This window comes from Callithrix jacchus, chromosome 12 (assembly GCF_049354715.1).
Source record: "Callithrix jacchus isolate 240 chromosome 12, calJac240_pri, whole genome shotgun sequence".
NCBI classification, from domain to species: Eukaryota; Metazoa; Chordata; class Mammalia; order Primates; family Cebidae; genus Callithrix; species Callithrix jacchus.
The window spans coordinates 23,060,516-23,081,549 of record NC_133513.1 but is presented as its reverse complement, the minus strand read 5'-3'; the positions used below and the strand labels follow the sequence as shown (position 1 = coordinate 23,081,549).

At 43.0% G+C, this 21,034-nt stretch overlaps 2 protein-coding genes across 9 annotated transcripts in view; one reads left to right on the top strand and one right to left on the bottom strand.

Moving 5' to 3' along the window:
- Positions 1–19,252, bottom strand: part of METTL9 (methyltransferase 9, His-X-His N1(pi)-histidine) — a 46,995-nt gene extending 27,743 nt beyond the window's left edge. For 6 of the 7 annotated variants that reach the window (XM_078344884.1, XM_078344883.1, XM_009009310.3 and 3 more), the window contains exons 1-2: positions 16,989–17,318; positions 3,818–4,008 (exon numbers count right to left, since the gene is read on the bottom strand). In XM_078344884.1, the coding sequence (XP_078201010.1) occupies positions 3,818–4,008; positions 16,989–17,153 (356 nt within the window). In that variant the 5' untranslated portion in view covers positions 17,154–17,318. Of the gene's footprint in view, positions 1–3,817; positions 4,009–16,988; positions 17,319–19,159 lie in introns of those variants that run through there. The other variant, XM_078344885.1, reaches the window with a different exon arrangement.
- The window catches only part of CDR2 (cerebellar degeneration related protein 2), a 124,631-nt gene continuing 121,070 nt past the window's right edge, over positions 17,474–21,034 (top strand). For both annotated transcript variants that reach the window (XM_078344882.1, XM_078344881.1), the window contains exons 1-2: positions 17,474–17,533; positions 18,705–18,829. The gene's annotated coding sequence lies outside the window, so the exon portion shown is untranslated. The remainder of the gene's footprint in view (positions 17,534–18,704; positions 18,830–21,034) is intronic.

Here is a 21,034-nt window from a genome sequence, read left to right as displayed (position 1 = left end):
AGAGCTGCTGCTGTTCGAATGAGGATGGGAGCCCAGGAGCTGTGGCCAGCCCACTTCTAGGCCTTTCTCTGCAGCCTGAAGCAGTTCCTGAGGCACGACCTCCTCAAACCCTGGAAAACAGTTTGGGGACCACTAGTCTAGAAACTGGGAGGGAAACCTGTGCTGTACTGCTGCTCTCGGGAAACAATCATAAGGTACAATATGTTTGCTGCTGCTATATGGTGACTGCAAAGATGCATTCAACATGGTGCCAAAGTAAGACCAGTTTTAGGAAAAAATACAAATAATAGAGTTTATGTAAGGAAGTCCCCCTTCCTTTTCCCATTAAGGCCATAAGAGAATTTAACCAAGCTTATAGTAAATCTTCTGCCTCACAGAAATGCTAAAAAATTGGAAAGAGTGGCTGGGCGCAGCGGTGCATGCCTGTAATCCCAGCACTTTGGGAGACAGAGGCAGGCAGATCACAAGGTCAGGAGTTTGAGACCAGCCTGGCCAACATGGTGAATCCCCGTCTCTACTAAAAATACAAAAAAAATTAGCTGGGCATGGTGGCAGGGGCCTGTAATCCCAGTTACTCGGAAAGCTGAGGCAGGAGAATCATTTGAACCCAGGAGGTGGAGGTTGCAGTGAGCCAAGATCGCACCACTGCACTCCACCCTGGGCAACAGGGCAAGACTCCATCTCAAGAAAAAAACTAGAGAGAGTAAGACCTCAGAGACCACAGAACATGATGCTACCAACTACAACTGCTTACCAAAGAAAATCACGTCTCATAAAAGACAAATTGTTTTAATCCTCAACTGTTCACATGCTACGGTAAGAAAATAAGCAAATCTGAACTTGCTGAAGTAACTGCACAAAATTTAACACAGAAACCAGAGTCACAGCAGAAAGAGGCTACTGGCAGCATGGCTAAGGAGAGGCACATTTCAAATGCTGATGCTGACTTACCACAGGACCCAAAGTAAGTCACAAAATAGTTGTACTTTGGTTAAATTTTCCCAGCTCTAAATAGCATGCTTCCCAAGCCATCTCCTTGGGATGTGAGGAATCTTGGCATGATAATCATAAAATTTTTGAACGAGAGGTCACCTGAGATCAGAGCTCACCAAGTTCATCTGACTGATCTACATTTAAAGGCACTAGAGGCTCGGCCTGGTGGCTCACGTCTGTAATCCAAGCACTTTGGGAGGCTGAGGCGGGAGGATCTCTTGAACCTAGGAGTTTGAGACCAGCCTAGGCAACATGGTGAAATCCTGCCTCTACAAAAAAATACAAAAACTAGCCAGGCATGGTAGCATGAGCGTGTAGTCCCAGCTACCTGAAAGGTTGAGGCAGGAGGATTGCTTGACCCTGAGGAGGTCAAGGCTGCAGTGAACCATGACTGTGCCACTGCACTCCAGCCTAGGTGACAGAGTGAGACCCTGTCTCCAAAAAAGAAAGAAAGAAAGGCACTAGAGAGAGGGAGGAAGTGTTGTCCTATTTCCAAAGAACATTAGCAACAGGGGCTCTATAAAAAGTTAATACTGTCAAAAAATAAATCAAAATCCATCAAGCCCAGCGTTTATCAACGAGGATTGACTTTGCCCTCTAGGGGGCACTGAGAGTAGACAGTAGAGTCTCCAGTAATCATAATGACCTGGGGGTACAACTGCCATTTAGTGAGCAAGGCCAGAAAAGTTACAACTTCCTAGAGAGTGTGGGGCACTCGCACAACGAAGAACAGTCTCACCTAAAATACCAAGCCCAATACAAAGTTTCCCATCAACATATACCATGGAGAGACATGACCCTTTAATTCTGGTTTAACTTTAGTGTTTAATAACCATCCTAGGTTCTCTGGTCACAATCTAAGTTCTCTCTAGACTTAAAGGGGAAGAGGTATGCCTCTTCCTTATAAAATAAACTCTGGAACAGCTATTAAGTCTTTCCTTACCTGGCCTTCTCCTTTCCAACATAAAGGAAGTCTGATAAGTATCCTAAGTTAATTCAAGATGGTACCATAGTAATGATTTCTGTAAGAGATGGCCACCTGTCGTAATAATCTCCCACTACCATGGCTGCAAAGGTACTGGTGGGCCCTTAAATTTAGTTTTTAGCTGAGAATGGGACACAGGGCAGGAAGGATTGGAAGCAGGGTGGGTACTAAAAGAAAAAAACAGAAGAATTATAAGTTAGGGAAGCCAAAAGGGGTTTGTTAACTGCATTGACTCTTTGATCAAACTGTGAAATTCTAGAGTAGGGAATTTTAACCAGGGTCTTATGGGTAGAGGAAAGGGGAAATAAAAGTTTGAATCCCCAAAATCATATGCAAAATATTGCATATAAGCACTTTTTGAAGAGAGGATTCCTACCTTTGATCACTTTCAAAGAGCTACAGGACGCCAAAAAGGATAAGAATCTCTGCTACAGTGACTCGTCTGAATTCCAAAGGCGGAATAAATAGTACAGAACAGAAATTCAGTCTAACCAATTTAAGGAACAAAATATCAGGCCGAGTTGTAGCAACTCAAATACCAATATAAAAATACCCACTGTTTGCCAAAGTAGATGTATGGCAATTCACATAAACAATGAAGAAAATCAAGTGAGACATCTTAAGAAATGGCTTGCATCATCTGGTCCCTAATAAAAACATATTTAGGGACCAGATGATACAGTGGGGGATCCAGACAGTCAGTAGAAACTGGCTCCAAACCTCAAGGGAAAAGAAAAGTAGGCCCAACCAGTGGTTTCAGTGGTTCAACGAGGCCTTTTAAGCATTGAGCCCTGCTGCTTTTCTCTTTGGCATTTTAGATTCTAGGGTCTTTGGAATGCTTGAAAATTTGGCCAAGAAAGGATATTCAAAAACTCCTAAAGTTTTTTCTATGGATTTATATGAGGGAACCCCTCTGAGGACAGAGAATTCCACAATAACTTTATAAAATTCTGGTGAACCTAGACATTATTTAAGAACAGATGCAGGACTCTTCACTCAAAATTAGCCATCATCTACAGTTGGGCTAATTAGGTCTCCCCTAAAAAACTTGCTACTGAGAAGTATGTTTAAGGCAAAGACCTTACTCTTCAGCCTAAGGGCACAAGCGCCTCAGCTTCAGGGTTTGGCTCCAGGAGTCTTGCTGCTTTGTGGTCCAGAACCAGCAGCATTCAGCATCACTGGCATCGTCTAACAGCTTGTTAAAAACGCAGACTCGCTGGGCACAGTGGCTCCCGCCTGTAATCCCAGCACTTTGGGAGGCAGAGGTGGATGGATCATTTGAGGTCAGTTTGAGACCAGCCTGGCCAACATGGTGAAACCTCATCTCTACTAAAAATACAAAAATTAGCTGGGTGTGCTGGTGCACACCTGTAATCCCAGCTACTTGGAGGCTGAGGCATAAGAATTGCTTAAACCTGGGAGGCAGTGGGTGCAGTGAGCCCTGATTGCAACATTGCACTCCAGCGTGGGCAACAGAGCAAGAGTCTGCCTTAATACCAAAAAAAAAAAGCAGACTCTCAGGCCTAGCCCCTGACCTACTAACTCATAATCTGCATTTTTATTAAGATCCCCAGGTGATTCCTGTGTACAACAAAGCCAAGAAGCACTGCCCTAAGTAACTCCCCCGCAAGAATACACATACTAATGAGGCTATCTGTCATGGTGAATTTAAAGGGCAGAACCACAGAAAGATAGAATGCTGGACTAACTGCCAAGGATTCTGACTAGCAGAAGTATTGTAGCTCAGTTGGTCAACATGGTGAAAAGGTAACTTTCCTTTTTTTTGTTTTTCCTTTTGTAAACCTAAAGAAAAAAAATAAATGTCCAAGATTCACTTACCCATTGATAGATGTTCTAGACATAAACAGGCTAAAAACAGATGACACAAAAGAATGATATAATTGGATAAATAGCCAGCCAGATTTCTCAATGCTGTTGTTTAAGAAGATCTGTGTTCCTTGATCAAGGTAACTCTGAACAAAGACAGCCTGGAGTGATTCGCATAATTTCTCTCTGTTGCACACATACCACTAAAAAAAAGAAAGAAGAACAAAAATTAAACAAAGTGTCACTTAAGAAATCCAAAAACAGAAAAACCAGAAGACTAAATCAAATCTAAGATTTCCAAATAATACAATCTCATAATTTGAGATAATCATTTCGTATACTCCTATAACCTGTAAAACATAAAGTACTTCTTCAGACATGACTTCTCATTTAATTATCTTACATCCCTCAAGGTAGGCAGAAAGGATGAGGGAAGGGTGGTGAGGATTTGGGGTCTTCAGCTTAGTAGGCAGCAGAACCAGACCACAGCTCAGGCACTCAGCCTCCCAGCCAAGTGCTTTGTCACTGTACCCCTGAGATCTAGAAAGCTCTGCTGGCCTCTCCTTCACTGAGATTCAACATCAGAAGGCAAATAGCTTAGCAGCATCCTTGTTTTCAGATAAGAAAACAGTCATATAATCCAATGCCTTAACTCAAAACCACCAAATAAACCCAAATGGCAAAGTAAAGCAACAGAATTTAACACTCCAGTGACCAGATTAAGCTGCCTTTCTTCTTGTGGGCTATTTAAGAGACCTTTAGAAATCTTGAGGTATGCTTTACAAACAGGTCATATGACATTCTTACAGGGGCAACATTCGCTCAAGAAAGATTAAGAAGTTACTTAAGGTCATACCACAATCAATGAGAAGACCAAGTAGTAACATGCTAAGAAACAGATTTTCAGGAATTGGCTCTATTCAGAATGCACGTTTTAGAACAAAATTCAAGTATTTCACCTGTAGATGGAAATTTAATCTTTCATAACAACTGAGTTAGCAGGCACATGGAGAAGCAGACTGGACATCAGCTTTAGTGTCAGCCCCACAATCAAGTCCTGGCTCTGCCCTTCCTACATGAGCTCAGACAAATCACTTAATCTCTAAGCCACCATTCATTTGCAGACTAGAGACGTCACTGGTGTCTGTCTATCCTGGTAGGGTACTATGAGGATTAAAAAAGATAATGTAGGCAAGTCCACAACATAATACAAAGCACACAGTGAGAATCCTACAATAATAATAGCAATGAGGTTCCCCCAACATGGCCTGAGAAATAAAAATAAGCCCATTAAGTACAGTGATGAAACTACAAAGTACATCATTTACTATTAATCCATTATCTGCCATGAAACACAAATTTTTCCCAGTAAGTCAACTGGCTAAGAGTATGTGCTTCCCCCTGAGAAATACAAACTTTTATCAGCAGTAGGTGTCCTGTAAGTGCTTGCACAATTGGTGGACCAAGTTCATAACCATCCTAAGCTTACTAAATGTTCAGTGAAATCTTGAGTAACATTCCTGATGCTAACGTTAAAAGGAACTAGTTACAAATCAACACAAATAGGCATATTAAATTTCAGAGATTAATCATTTTACAAACTCTGTTCCCTAAACTGGGTAAACCAAGCTTTTCCAGTTGTGGACTGATTTGTACTAATTTGTCATTTCATCAGTTATCAAAACTGCTTGGACTTTCTATATAAAACTATTTTTATTTTTCCTACCCTATATGACAAGCTATGAAGCTTTTTACATTCACTGCCTACACTTTTTTCCCTTGGTCTAAAAATGTTCTTGCTTAATGATTTTCTAATTCTTAATACTTACTGTGCCTGAAGTTATGCTCCAGTGCAGGTCATAAACCGTTTTTTATTATGCTCGTGACCTCCTGGTGCACATTCTGAACTCTGTAATACGGAGGCCACTCTGACTTTTATTTATTTTTTATTCTCTGAAATGGCTAATCAAGATGAAAGCCATCACCTTGATAATAGGCAATCAGGTACATTCTATTAATGTGGATGAGAAGTCATTCGAGTGAAACAGAGGAGCTAAGAATTCCTTGGCATCCACTTGTAAATGGACTAGAACAACAATGGATTCTGACTTCCAGAACCGAGCAGGAACTGGCACCATTAACTGCAAATAGTGCTTTCAAGTGCCAAGAGGAAAACTCAAGTTTTTAATAGCATTTTTCTCAATTCATCGACATTAACACGTGTGGTTGAACCTTTACTGCTACATAGGTCTTTCAGGAAACTGCTTATTGAACAGAATGTGTTACAGAACAAAAAAAGCAAAACCCTTCTCTTTAAAAAGAAAGGTAAAATGTTTGTCTTTTCTGACCATTTGCATGACACAAATGTCTATTTCACGGCAGCCTTGCCAGAAGGTGAAAACAAGTCAAATGTCCATCAAATGGTGAATAAACATGATGTGATAATAGATCCATATAAAATAATAGTATATTCTGCCACACAAAGAAATGAAGCACTGCTTCACGCTTCAACATGGATGAACCTTGACAACATTATGCTAAGTCAGATAAGTCACTCACAGAAGACCACATACCGTATAATTCCACTTATGTGAAATGTCTTGCATATGCAAATGCAGAGATGAAAGTAGATGGCAGATTGTGGTTGCCAGGGGCTGGGGAGCTGGGACAATGTGGAGTGGCTGCTAATGGGCATGAGGTTTCTTTTGGGGGTGTGAAATGTTCCAAAATTAACACTGGTGATGGCAGTACAATTCTGTGATTACACTAAAAATCAATGAATTGTACTCTTTTAAAGGATAAATTTCATGGTATGTGAATTATATCCCAATAAAGCTGTTTTTCTAACGCACACATACACCCCTAAATGTAGGTGGCAGTTAGATCTTCCAGAAATTAAAAGTGGCCTGAAAACATAAGTAACCTTGCAAACCTCTTTAAAAATGCAAATTTTAAATGCAAATCTGATCACATCACTACCCTGCTTCACAGGAATCTTACGATAACATCCAAAATGCTTAATATGGCTTATAAGGCCCTGCACAATTTTTGTCCATTCTGTGTCCCCAGCCTTACCTTGTGACATTACCTACGAACCTATCACCCCTGAACCCTCACTCCATCACACTGCTCTATCCCTTCATTCTTTTTCTGGAAGGCCCCTTTCCTGTGGCTGTCTCACATGGTATTTGCTCTGCTCCCCACTTTTCCCACCACCTAACCCACTCCCTCTTCACCTGGTTCATTCAACTGCAGCCTAAATATTTCCTAGGTGTATCTTCCCTGAAAAAGAAAATATACCTAGCAAAGGCTAGACTAGGCCCCCTGTTCTAATACCCTTTCATACATCCCATTTGTCCCTTTGGTAATATTTACAATCTCTGAATTGAAAAATTGTAGACAACTGCATGTTCCCTGTCTATCTTCCCAGGTGGATTGTGAGCTTCATTAAAGGCAGAGAAAATGAATGGCTTCAGTGCCTGGCACTGATACAGACAAATGATATATGTTCATCAACAGGCAGTCTAAACAGGTAGAATTTGGAGTTTCTAACAAAATCCTAGAGGAAACCTAAGGATAACCACAGAGACTGCTGCTATGGGGTTTGTGTAAATTTCTCAAACTCTGCAAGGCCTTGCTTAAACCTAATTTTGCAAACAGTGGTTAAAGCTACCCACTCACCACAAAATTGCATTACCACAAGCAAGGAAGCAAGCAATGAAGAAAGACACCAACTGAGCACCTATCATGGACCAGGCACCGAGCCAAGTGCTTTACATTTCATTTACCACCTTGCAACTTCTGAACAAATGGGAAGCCTGGGGTCCCTAAGCAGCTCCAGCTGATTCAAGCTCCTGCTCCAGGTATGCGCTGTTTTTAAGTGCTTCTTTCAAAGAAGCTTCTCTTAACTCTACCCAGTGTGTCTGCTAAAGAAAAGAAAGCAGGACTATCCTGCCGATTAAACTGAACCAGATGTGTAGAGAGAAAAGATAATCTGGTCTAGACAGTAACTAAAGTCCTGTAAGCCAGGGTTTCTCAACCTTCATAGTACTGACATTTGGAGCTGAATGATCCTTTGTTATAGGGGCTGACCTGCACATTGTAGGATGTTTAGCAGCATTCCTAGCACTTACCCATCAGATTCCAGTAGCACTACTCCAAGTGGCATCCCAAAATGTCCCAGGCATTGCCAAATGTCCCCTGGGAGGCAAAATTGCCACTGCTTGAGAACCCATACATGGGCTTACCCACAAAATGTCACTGTATTGACTCTCTAATAGTGTTTCCCACTATCCCAGTTTAACTATGGACTAGGGACTTCCGCTGATTGAATTAAAAGATGGACTCGATAGCCTGAGGGAACTTACATTCCAGAGGGAAAATAAAATCAGAAACCAAAGGAAACAAGTAATGTGACTATGATCTTGGCGAGGAGCTTCAGAACCTTAAAGGAGGAGTCACCTTGCCCTTAAGGTGAAATACCAAGGAAAGGGAAAATCAGCACATGAACCCCTATAACCCAATGGGCAGGCCTCTTCCTGGTTTCACCTCTCTCCAGACAACTCAGCTTAGATAAAAAGGTACCCTGGGGTGGGGGCAGTGGCTCATGCTTGTAATCCCAGCACTTTGGGAGGCCTAGGCGGGTGGATCACCTGAGGTCAGGAGTTCAAGACCAGCCTGATTAACATGGAGAAACTCCGTCTCTACCAAAAATACAAAATTACCCGGGCATGGTGGGACATGCCTATAATCCTAGCTACTCGGGAGGCTGAGGCAAGAGAATCGCTTGAACCCAGGAGGAGGAGGTTGTGGTGAGCCAAGATCACCATTGCACTCCCGTCTGGGTAACAAGAATAAAACTCTGTCTCAAAAAAAAAAAAAAAAAAAAAAAAGCTATGCTGAGCTGGCAGCACTGGGTGGCTTGTCTGTAGGCTCCTGTGTACTTTCAAGCAGGTGGGTTCTTTGTTTGTTTGGTTTTTTTTGAGACAGTCTTGCTCTGTCACCCCGGGTGGAGTGCAGTGTCTCCCAATCTCAGCTCACTGCAACCTCTGCTTCCAGGGTTCAAGCGAGTCTCTCCCAAATCACTGGGATTACAGGTGTCCACCACGCCGCCTGGCTAATTTTTGTGTTTTTAGTAGAGAGGGGGTTTCACCATGTGGGCCAGATGTGGGCCAGGCTGGTCTTGAACTACTGACCTCAGGTGATCCATCTGCCTCAGCCTCCCAAAGTGCTGGGATTACAGGCATGAGTCACCAGGACCGGACGCAAGCAAGTTCTTTGAATGGGTGCTCCTCAAAGACTACAGAGACAAAGGTGCACAGGCAAGAACAAAGTACTATGCTTGTTAAAGTCACATACTGACAGGACTACGTGCCAGCTCTACCGTGAGGCTGGACTCCTTGGCTGGAGTCTACCATGTCTGAAAAAGCATCTTATTAGCATCTGCCTTTAAAGCTCACTCAAAAGTTGTTTGATCCAAATAAACAAGGAAATCTTTTAAATGACAAACTCTAATCAAGTGAACATGATCCCATTCAGTCATCTGCTTATGCCAAGTACAAAACAGGATGTGATAACTAAACATAACATCTAAAAATTACAGTAAATAGCAATATTCTCCCTACTGGCAACATGACTACAAAGATACCAATAACTGGCCAGGTAATAAACAGCCAAATCAGGTGGATACCAGGCGTTTTGAATACATGTCTGATGATATTAGCTAACCAAAGTGATTAAATATTAGATCATATTGTCTTAAAAATTTCCTGGCTGCCCACAGTGGCTTACACCTGTAATCTCAGCACTTGGAAGCCAAGGTGGGCAGATCACTTGAGGTCAGGAGTTCAAGACCAACCTGGCCAACATGATGAAACCCTGTCTCTACTAAAAATCCAAAAATTAACCAGGCGTGGTGGCAGACACCTGTTATACCAGCTACTTGGGAGGCTGAGACAGAAGAATCACTTGAACCCAAGAGGTGGAGGTTGCAGTGAGCCCAGAATGTGCCACTGCACTCCAGCCTGGGCAACAGAGCAAGACCCAGCCTCAAAAAAAAAAAAAAAATTCCTCGTTAAGCCATGAATTCCTCCTAACATTTATATAGCCCTGGTTGATGAATCACTCATTCAAAGTAGGGATGCAATTTTCTTATAAAATTGTATTTGCTTATCAGACCAAGGAATATAGTTAAAAGTTTTTCTGAAATTATTTTTAGAGTTTAATCAACTAATCAAACCTGTAATATATAAGTATTTTTCCCAAAATACAAAGGATTTAAGTACACTAGTAGAGTCAGAAAGTAATAAAAAAAAAAAAGAAAAAGAAAACCAACTGATTTTAGATGATGTAAAATAAAAAATAAATATTTGTCTTTGTCCCAGGTTCCTGATAGAATGTTCCTAAAACCCTTAAAGAATCTCAGGGTGGTAAGAATATCTTTTGTATGCTAACAAGATGACTCCTGATAGTGGTGGGAGACCCAGATAGCTTCAGGATGGGGACCAGGCCAGGGATATAAGATTCCAACTTTCAGCCCCACCTTCCAATCTTCAGGGATGGGAAAGGAGTTGAAGACTGAGTCTAGTCATGTCTACATAATGAAATCTCTAAACTATGGGGCCCTGGGACCTTTTGGGGTGCTAAATATATGGATATGCTGGTTGGGTGGCTCATCAGAGGAAAGTGAAACTCTACACTACTTCCCACACCTTGCGCTATGCATCTCTTCCTCTTGGCCATTCCCCAACTGTAGCCTTTATAATAAACCATTAAACCTAAGTGTTTTCCTAAGTTCTATGATTCATTCTATTATAGGAAATTATGGGGTAGGGTAGAGGTAAAGTTGTGGGAACTCCCGACTTTGTAGTCAAGTTGGACAAAAGCACTGGTAGCCTGGGGACCCAGGACTTGCAGCTGACCTTTGAAATAAGGGCAGTCTTGAGTTAAGGGACTGAGCCCTTAACTCTGTAGAGCATGACCCTAACTCCGGGTAGTTAGTGTCAGAACAGGATTGAACAATTAAACACTCAGTGGGTGATGCAAAATTAGAGAATGGCTGATGTCAGAAAAAAAAAGACAACACATGTAAGAATCTTTTAACTTCAAGCCTTACAAAAAGCACGCACAAACCAAATAAAGGTCAGAATTCCAAACTGTCCTATTCTCATCTAATTCACAAACTGCAAAATCTTCAACTAGTATTGTGCACACAGCTGCCTAACTTCAGTGTCTACAAAGAGGCCTCACTACAGTGGGAGCAGTTTCCTATTCAGAAGGGAAGCCTAGGCCAGGAGCAGTGGCTCACACCTTTAATCCCAGCATTTTGGGAGACTGAGGCAGGAGGACTGCTTCAGGCCAGGAGTTTGAGAGACCAGCCTGGACAACACAGCAAGACCTTCTCTATAAAAAAATTTAGAAGCTACTCAGGAGGCCGAGGTAGGAGAACTACTAAAGCCAGGAGTATGAGGCTGCAGTGAGCTATGATTGTGCCACTGCATTCCAGCCTGGGTGACAGAGCAAGAACCTGCCTTAAAAAAAAAAAAAAAAAAAAAAAAAAGAAGGCAAGTCTATTTTTACCACCCCTGAGACAACACAAGGTTTACTAGTAGGAGAATCATGAAGCAGTAGAAAATGTGTTGCCTTGAAGCCAGACAATGCTGGGTGCAAAGCCCAACTCTATCATCCATTAACTCTGTGAGCAAGTCTCTCCTCTCTCAGCCTCACTCTTCTGTATGTAAAGTACAGATGGTACCACTAACCCCTAAGAGTTCTATGAGGACCACTGGGGATAATGTATTTGAAGTGCCTGGCACACAATAGAAGGCCAGTAACTGTTCATATTTCCTTCCCCTTTCTCTCCAAGACAAGGGCTGGTCAAAGGAGAAGTGCAGTTGAAGGGAATGCCTAAAAACAACACTGTATGTCTGGGCATCCAGCTACTCTCAAAAGAAATGGGTAAGCAAAGACCCAAGGCATTCAGTGCTACCAAAAACAATCAGAAAAGTTCCACTGCTCAAGGTCTATGAAAACAGAATCTTTTCTACTACAGGGTGGCCAGACAACTCCACCAACATTGACCTTGTCCGCTAAGGACTCAAAATTCACATTCTAAGATCCTGCAATGCGATCAACTCAGTCCAGACATTTCACCATGGACACCTTGCATTTAAGTACAGCATAGGAGTAAATATTCAGACCATTCACCATTTTCCCACAAACGATATAAACTCAACCCAGTAACCTCTTTACGTGAGATTTCAATATGTAGAGTGACAGGCACCCTTATATCCACGAGGGGAATCAATTTATACAGATTTAAATGGCTTCAGCTTTGACTTGACTTAATAATAAATTACTGTCAATCCTCTGCAAATACTAAATACTCACTCCCTGTTAGGATTGTATAATCCTAAAATTTTAACAAAGCTTCAGAGGGTCTACCCAACAGAGCTTTTTACTGGAAGCTACCAGGGTCTTTTAGGGCACCTTCAAAGGGAAACGTAAAGCCTCCTGGTATATCCAGCACAAGAAAGAGATCCTAGTGTTCTGTGAAACTGAAGCAAACACTTGTTGGGGTTTCAACACAGATTATGAAGAAGGAAAGAAATCCTTTGGGAAGTCTCTTTGGTATTCAGCGGCAAAGGCTTCCAGATTCTCCAGGCAGTGCAGAGGAGGACGCCAACCCATCAGTGTCCATCCGGCTTAGCCGGCTGACTATCCTTGAAGCATTGTTAACTCCTGCCTCACTCCAGGCCTCCACAAGGTAAATGAGGGGTAAGAGGACAGGAAACACTCCGTCCTGTGCACAGTGTTGGACTCTGGCTATGCTGTCCAAGCATTTTTTCATTTGGGAGTAAAGAGAAAAAAAAAAGAATTTCAATTCTGTCCTGACTTCATCATCACTTGTGGCATAGCACAGTTTTGAGCTTATATAAGAAAGTGAAAAAATAAAATAAGTCACAGGTATACACATACTTGCAATTTTAAGTTACACCTTAATAATTCTGGATATTGAATGTTATCTGTGCTTTTTAAAAACCTTGCAGAAAGGCACCTGGAGAAATTGTTGTGGTTTGGTTCAGCGAGTTCTATAATAATTTTTTCATTCCATCAATTGAGAAGCTATTGAGTGGCTATTATTACCAAGAACCTGGGGCCTAAGGGTCCTTTCAGAGTTTCAGTAGCTCCATAATAGTTGCGTTAACTTTAAGCACTAGGTGCAATGCATCAAAAAGAATAGATCCTAAGTTTTTTTTGTTGTCTTTTTAAATTCTGAGTCTGCCAACATTGAAAAGTGACAGTATCTACTAGTTTCTCACTGCCCTGGCTCTATTTCTTCTCAGTGAGTCAATCTACCCACCCTGCAACCTGTGATAAATATGCTGTTGGAGGCTGGGTGCAGTGGCCCACTTTTGTAATCCCAGCATTTTGGGAAGCTGAGGTGAGTGATCACTTGAGGCCAGGAGTTCAAGACCAGCCTGGCCAACATGGTGAAACCCCATCTCTATGAAAACTACAAAAATTAACAAGGTGTGCTGGCACACATCTGTAATCCCAGCTACTAGGAGGCTGAGGCACGAGAATCGCTTGAACACAGGAGGTGAAGGCTGAAGTGAACCAAGACTGCACCACTACACTCCAGCCTGGGTGACAGAGTGAGACCTTGTCTCAAAAAAAAAAAAAAAGAAAGAAAAAGAAAAAAAAAATGCTGTTGGATAAGGAAACTGAGTTTCTCTCGGAAAAATTATTTATTCTCTAAGAAGCCACATAGTAAATGTTTTAGGCTTGCAGGCCATACTGTAGCAAATACACTCCCAGTAGCCTGGGAGCTCATAGACCGCAGGTAAATGAATGAAGCTCACGCCTTTAATCTCAGCACTTTGGGTGGATCACTTAAGGTGAGGAGTTCAAGACCAGCCTAACCAATATAGTGAAACCCATCTTTACTAAAATATATAAAAACTAGCTGGACGTGGTGGTGTGCACCTGTAATCCCAACTACTCACGAGGCTGACAAATGAGAATTGCAAGGGTTGCAGTGAGCCGAAACTGGGCCACTATACTCCAGCCTGGGTGACACAGCAAAACTCCACCTCAAAAAATAAATAAATAAAATAAAAACACTTTATTCGTGGACACTGAAATAAATTTGAATTTCGTAAATGAAATTTCATATATTAAAAAATGTTATTTTGATATTTTATTGGTAACCATTTAAAAATGTAAAACTATTCTTATTTTGTAGGCTCTAAAAATAAGTCTGTGAGACCAGTCTGGCCTCCAGGCCACTTCCCTGCTCTAAGTGAAACCCTGCTTCTTGCTTGCCCAAACTGAAACATAATCCCAGTTTTGAAGCTGGCACACCAAACCAAGTTACTAAAATGGCACTGCTATTACAATTTTAGAGCAGCTTTAACCCAAAGGAGCCTTGCATCTCCGAGCTATACTAACAAAATAGCCAATTTTTTTTTCTATTTTTAAGACAGAGTCTTACTCTGTCCCCCAGGGTGGAGTGCAGTGGCGTGATCTCAGCTCACTGAAACCTCCGTCCCTGGGGTTCAAGCAATTCCCTGCCTCAGCCTCCCGAGCAGCTGGGATTACAGGTGCCCGCACCATGCCCAGCTAATTTTCATATTTTTAGTAAAGATGGGGTATCATCATCTTGGCCAGGCTGGTCTTGAACTTCTGACCTCATGATCCACCCACCTCGGCCTTCCAAAGTGATGGCTTACAGGTGTGAGCCACTGTGCCTGGCCCAAAATAGAAACTTTTAATGAATAAACATTTCCCAAGATCTTTTAACCACAGAATTCTCCATCATAACTCCTTAATAAAATAACCAGAAGGAAAACTTGCACTAAATATGGTTCAATCAAATCCAAAACCCTACTTTTATGCAACGCCAAAAGAACCAGATGTGGCTAACTAGGGAACTCACACACCCAAATGAACACTTAGAAAACCCTGTATAAAACTATTAATCTGAAGAAGGAAAAACAGTTACAGTTACTTCACAAGCAATGAAGTTATAAGGCAAACCCAGGGTCCCGGAATATCAAGTGGAAAACAAATGATCGACTCAGCCACAGTGCAGAATGGACAGTTCCCTACTTTATCTCATGGTGGTTTCTACACACCTTTCTTCTGTTCATTGTAATCTTCATTCATGGATGATTCTTTTCATATTATGAATGTATTCATGTCAAACTAATGTCTGGATTCATTATTGTAAGGAAAAGGTCCCTCCCCCAAATATTCAGAAAACACCATGTTAAGTCTTCACTCTAAAGGAATTATCTGCTAAATTGTTAGTGAAGGGGTTCATGCACTCACATACATAGAATATAAATACACTTTCTGAAATAAATATATCTGAAACCAGTATCAGTTTTCATTAGAACCTAGCAGATCCAGCTTTAAAAAGGCACACAATTAGAAAGTATCCTCTGCTGGGAGATACTGAGGCTATGTCTACAGCTGCAATTCCGCCTCCATACAAACCACAGTGTTTAAATAGTGTTTCAATTTTTAAAATAAGTTCAATTCTTTTATGAGCACTGAAAACATACCAAGTTGCTGAAGTAGAGGTAATCATGATAAGCGTTATCATAATTACCAATAGCTAAGAGACTCAACCATAATTCCACATTAATGGAGATAAACCTCTTTTTCTCCCATCCAGGACCTTATTTCTATCAACTGCCTAAACATGTTAAAAATGACATTTCTAATTCATTGTCTACACCACTGTTCCATATGTGACATTCTGATAACTATACAGTTAACAGTACCGTACTTTGAGTTGTCTCCATAAGAATGAACTAGTTTAAGTAAATAATCCATAGGAATAAATGTGGTTTTGCAATTTAAGTTTACGTACATTCCTAACAGTATCATACAGTCATCAATTATATTGATATTACACCTAAAAAACTCCAATGGCTGGAGGCTTTCAAAAAAATTTACAGAAATTTAGGATTCCTTTAAAAATAGGGGGAAAAAAAGCCCAATATAAATATTACAAACTAAAAACTAAATGCTACTTTTCTAAATAAATTGCTCTATCTCCTTCTTAGACAATTCTCTACCCTCATTAAAACACATGAAATCAACCTGGGTGTAAATTCTCTGAACACCTGGCATAATAAAAAAATATATAGGAAAATAAGAAATGTATGAAAATGATGAGACACAAGATGATATGGAAAATAGTGCTCTCCAGAAAAGCAAAATGCACTATAAATGCTAGCTATGACAAGCCAACACTCTGGCAGAGTTCGAAAGCCTCTTTTCAATGAAAGTAACGTTACTGCAAACTATGCTATGGTCAAACACAAAATATCTCACTTAGTTCTACAGTTAACCTGTACACGTTTAAGTGGCACAGAGTGAGCTAATGAAAAGCCCACCTACCCGGTCACAGCGCATCGCTCACGATGCATAACTACAACTCCCTCCCGCCCCGTTCCGTTTTAAAGACCCTTCCTGTAAAACTTGCATCATCTTCTTCCTTATCACACACAACCTTTCCAGCCCGCTGACTAAATCCAAGTTTAAAGGAGATATCTGTTAGGTAGGAGGGGAAGGTTCCGTAGGATGGGAGCGACGACCTGTCAAACCCATTTTTTAAGTGCTTTAAGGGGAAATGTCACCCGAATCAGCCGAGACAGTTCAATGGCTCGCGATGTACGGTTACATTTCTTTATGATCCTTTGTATGTTCTGGGATTCAACGAGACAAAAAGAGGAGCTGGCTTTTCGTTTCTCGGGGATAATGGATCTGCCTAGGTCTCTTCTGTCCCAGGCCTCGGTGCCAAGCGGGCACCCCCTGCCACGCTCAGGCCCCAAAGTTCCCCAGTCCCGCCGCCGGGAGCCCGCAGTCACCGCCCGGTACCCAGAAACAATGCGGGGCTCCGGGGCGCTCACGCTCGGGCCCGGGAGGGGGAAGGGGAGGCCATGCCCCGCCTGCGCCGCGGAACAAAAGGCGCTCGCGGGGCCAGGGCCGGGTGCCCGGGACTCGCGGGGCCGACGCCCGGCGGGGAAGGCGCGGGGAAAACTTTCCGAGGGGCCGAGGCGGAGGGGCGAGGGCCGGGCCGCCCCCTCGCGGAGCCACCCCGCACAATAGCCAGGCCCAGCGCGGGAAGGCCGGGCCGCCACGCCCCCGCCCCGGCCCCGGCCAGTACCTGGTGGTTCTCCTTCCCGCCGCCCGCGGCCGCCGCCGGCCCACCCGGGCCGCTCGTCATGTTCACGTACAGGGAGCGGGTGAGCGGGCTCCGCAGCGTCCACATCCTCCGCGCCAGCCACACGGACGCCAGGCTCAGGCACAGCCAGCCCACCAGCAGTCTCATCGGGAGGCGCGGCCGCTCGCTCCGATCACCGCCGGCGCCGAGGCGAGGAGGAGCAGGCGCCGCCGCCCCCGGCCACCGCCGCCACCGCCCGGGCTCGAGCCATCGTACCCGACTTGCCCATCCAGCCCTCTTCAGGGCCGAAGCTGGGGGTGGGGAGGAGCAGCCGGCGCGCAGCCTCGGCGCCTCCCCCTTCCCTTCCGGCCGCGGAACGCCGCTGCGGCCTGCACCCGTTTCCATCCGGAGCACTTACGAGCGGCCGCGGCGCGCTCTCCCCCGGCGCGCTCCCTCCGTCCAATGAGCGGGCTGTTGGGAGGCGGGACAAAGGGTGTGCGAATCCGTCCGGAGCGCGTCTGGGTATTCCGGCCCTGCTTCGGCCTCTGGTAATGGCGGAGGTGCTTTTAATTTTTTTGAGGTCTGGGGAGATCATTTTCGAAGGCTGTAACTGCAGCCTCCCTGTCCCTCCAAGGTGGTGCCCAAAGGACTTCTAGTATTTCCTCGCCTTAGTCGTTAACTCTCGACCCTCATCCCACTCCGTGGCGGGACTCAACCGGGTCGAGCAGTTGACCCCCGGGGCGCAAAGCGGAGTCTTACTCCTTTTCGTGCGTGGATACACGCAGGGTCTTCCCGGATATGAACGATGCTTGTGCTGGTTAGCCGCTCGGATGCGTAGTTTCCAATTTACATTTAGAACTGACCAGCCAGACCCCCTCTTCTCTCCCCTCCCCTGCACCACACTACTTGCCTAACCAGTTCCTCAAACCTGAGAAGTTGTTGGCTCTGCCTTTTGGGCAAACTACTGCAGCTGGGGTACAAGTAATGTTTTAGATGTATTGATGGCCCTGCGAAAGAATGAAGACCCCAAGTTAGACTCCCTGGCTGCCTTGCTTCCTTGAACTAACGCAGGCAAGTTGGACCCAACATTCTTGGAGTGAACACAGCTCTGGGAGCAGTGTTTAACCCGGATGTTTATTTGATCATTTATAGCACAAGGAGACCTAGCAGCATTTCAGAACTGAAGGGTTACACTGTGTTCCTGTGTCTGCAGTTCTTCCTGCTAACACCTAAGCCACAATTAAGGAGTAGCGTGTTTCGTAGGGGTCTCTAATACCTTCCTATGTGTTTGGAAAGTGCTTTTAACTGCACCAGAAATAATGTAAATGTGTCTTATTTCAGTTCAAAACAAAAGAAGTAAACCTTTTGGTTAATTCCATGTCGCATATCAGAGATTTTCATTTATGAAACAGTGGGGTGAGGAACAAAATCATTCCTTACCCAACATCTCTTTTTATTAGCTTCTAAGAATCTCAGCTTGGCACCTTTGGCTAACAAAGATATCTTGTTGCCTAATGTAACAGGCTGTAACAACAACGTGGCGGGGCAGTATTTGGTGTACCCTCCCTGACTGCTTCCTGCCAAAACCTCAAAAAGCCCAAGCCTTACTAAACCTAGTTCAAACCTCTAGTGGTCCTGGCCCAAATCATCGAAAAGGAACTATGGTAATAAGTCCAATAACTGTTTGTTCACTATGTCACCTCTCCTTCTGTCTCTTAGGATCAGTGTAACAGACAAAGCACCTCTGTCACAAAAAGAAGCCTTCATCTTTTTAAAGAGGGGGTGAAAGCAGCAGGAGTCCATAAAATGACATATTTCCTTTCTGAAGAAAAAGGAGACAAAAGGTATGCCCCAGCTATAGAGTCAGCCAGTAGAGCTGTAGTTCAGAGACTGCAAAACGTTGTCAGATGGACAAGATGCAAGTAGACGGCTGCTGTAGTCAGAAGGATTTGGGGTCGGTTGACTGCCACCAAGCTTAACATCTCAAAGGAGCAGACTTTGCTTTATATCTGAGCAACTGGCCTAGAAAAATAAATCACCCATACATTTAAAATATAATAAGCACAAAACACTCAAATCCATGCTGTTTACATTTAGCAGGCACAGGAAGAAACCAGAGCACCCAATGATTAAATGACTTGCCTAAAGGCAGCAGAGCAAATTCAGTAGCTGACCTTTTCATAGAATTTGGTATCCCAGCTCACGGTCCTTCGATCCATCTAAGAAGCTTTGCTGTCTCTTCTCAGAGAGCCTCCTGAATTACAAATGAGGAGGAAGGAAAACAGCAAGAGTAAATATATGAAGCAGAAGTTCAGATTGCTCATTGTGGACTGCCCCCTTCCTTCATCTACTAGAATGTCACTACCCTATATTACAACCTCAATCATCCACAATGTAGAAGGGAAGAGGCAAGATAACACAAAAAGCCAAATATGAGCCAATATTAATTCTAATGTGATCTTGAGATACAGTCAGTGATGTTCAAAAGACACACAAATGACCCTCTGCACCAAACTCTGCTCATTGACCCCAGGTGTCCCACTTGGATCACAGCCCTGCACACGGGCCCAAAATTTTGAAGGGTCATTTTCCTATCTAGATCTAGGCAAAAGCTGTTTGTTATTGTCCTTCTTCAGAGCTACAAAGTCTGGTGTTTTTATGTTCTCTTTTCAATTACAAAGTATGTTAAGAGAATCTACAAGTAGAGAGCTTGGATCTGTAGAGGATACAAAACATATTGATGATTGTTTCTCCTTGAAGAGATAGTGATTTAAAAAGAACTCATGTAGGCCAAGTGGGGTGGCTCATGCCTGTAATCCCAGCACTTTGGGAAGCCAAGGCAGGTGGATAGCTTGAGACCAGGAGTTCAAGGCCAGCCTGGGAAACATGGTGAAACTGACTCTACAAAAAATACAAAAATTTGTGGTGACATGCACCTGTAGACCCATCTACTTGGGAGGCTGAGGTGGGAGGATCACCTGAGCCCAGGAGGCCAAGGTTGCAGTGAACTGAGATTGTGCCACTGCACACCAACCTGGGTAACCCTGTATCAAAAAAATAATAAAAATAACTAATATAGTCACATTTTTATGGACAGATATTTTTTATGCTTCTTAATATTGTTTTGTACACCTTCAGAGAAAGATGTATGTTTTTCCCAGTATATTCAATAGAATGTGCCCTGTAGTTATTAAGCAATGAGCACGTCTAACAAAATTAGCAAATGTACTCAACAATGTTTTTTAATTAATTAATGTAGGAGATTTTTAGCAGAATTTAATTGATATAACTTCAATCTTATGCAACGATATCACTGTGGACTCCAGCTGATAAATTCTAAGTCAAGGCAAAACTGCAGACAGGTTATTAAAAAAAAGCAGTGTAGGCCAGGCACAGTGGTTCATGCCTGTATTCCCAACTGCTCAGGAGGCTGGCGCAGGAGAATCGTTTGAACCCAGGAGGCGAAGGCTGCAGTGAGCCGAGATTGTGCCACTGTACTCCATCCTGGGTGACACAGTGAGACTCCATTTCAAAAAAGAAAAAAGCAACTTAAAGTAGCATAATTGAACCAAGAGTTAGAAGACGTTAGTAGCAAATACAAATAACACAGTGTGCTTCATTGGAGAACTCCCAGTGCTACTCATTAGCATAGTAGTTTAGCTGCACTTTGAGCCAGACTATCTGGGTTTTAAGCCGGGCTCTATGCTTCTTGATTATGCAATTTGAGACAAATTCTTTGACTTCTACATGTAAAATGGAAATAATAATAATGGTTACCTATTTCATGGGGATGTGGTGAATATCATATTATGTACTCTAAATATAAAGGGCTTAATAAGTGCCTCAACATATAGTAAACACTCAAAAAATGTTAAATTGTTTTTACTTTAACTTGGGTAAATTAGCCTCATCTGAGCCTCTCTTTCTTCATCTGTGAACCACGAGCCATTGTTCTGAGCTGTCTGCTTCACAAGACATCTGTGAGAATTAGATGATCTGAGAGTTTTTTAGACTCTAAAACATCAACCAAAGTTATCATAATAAAGATG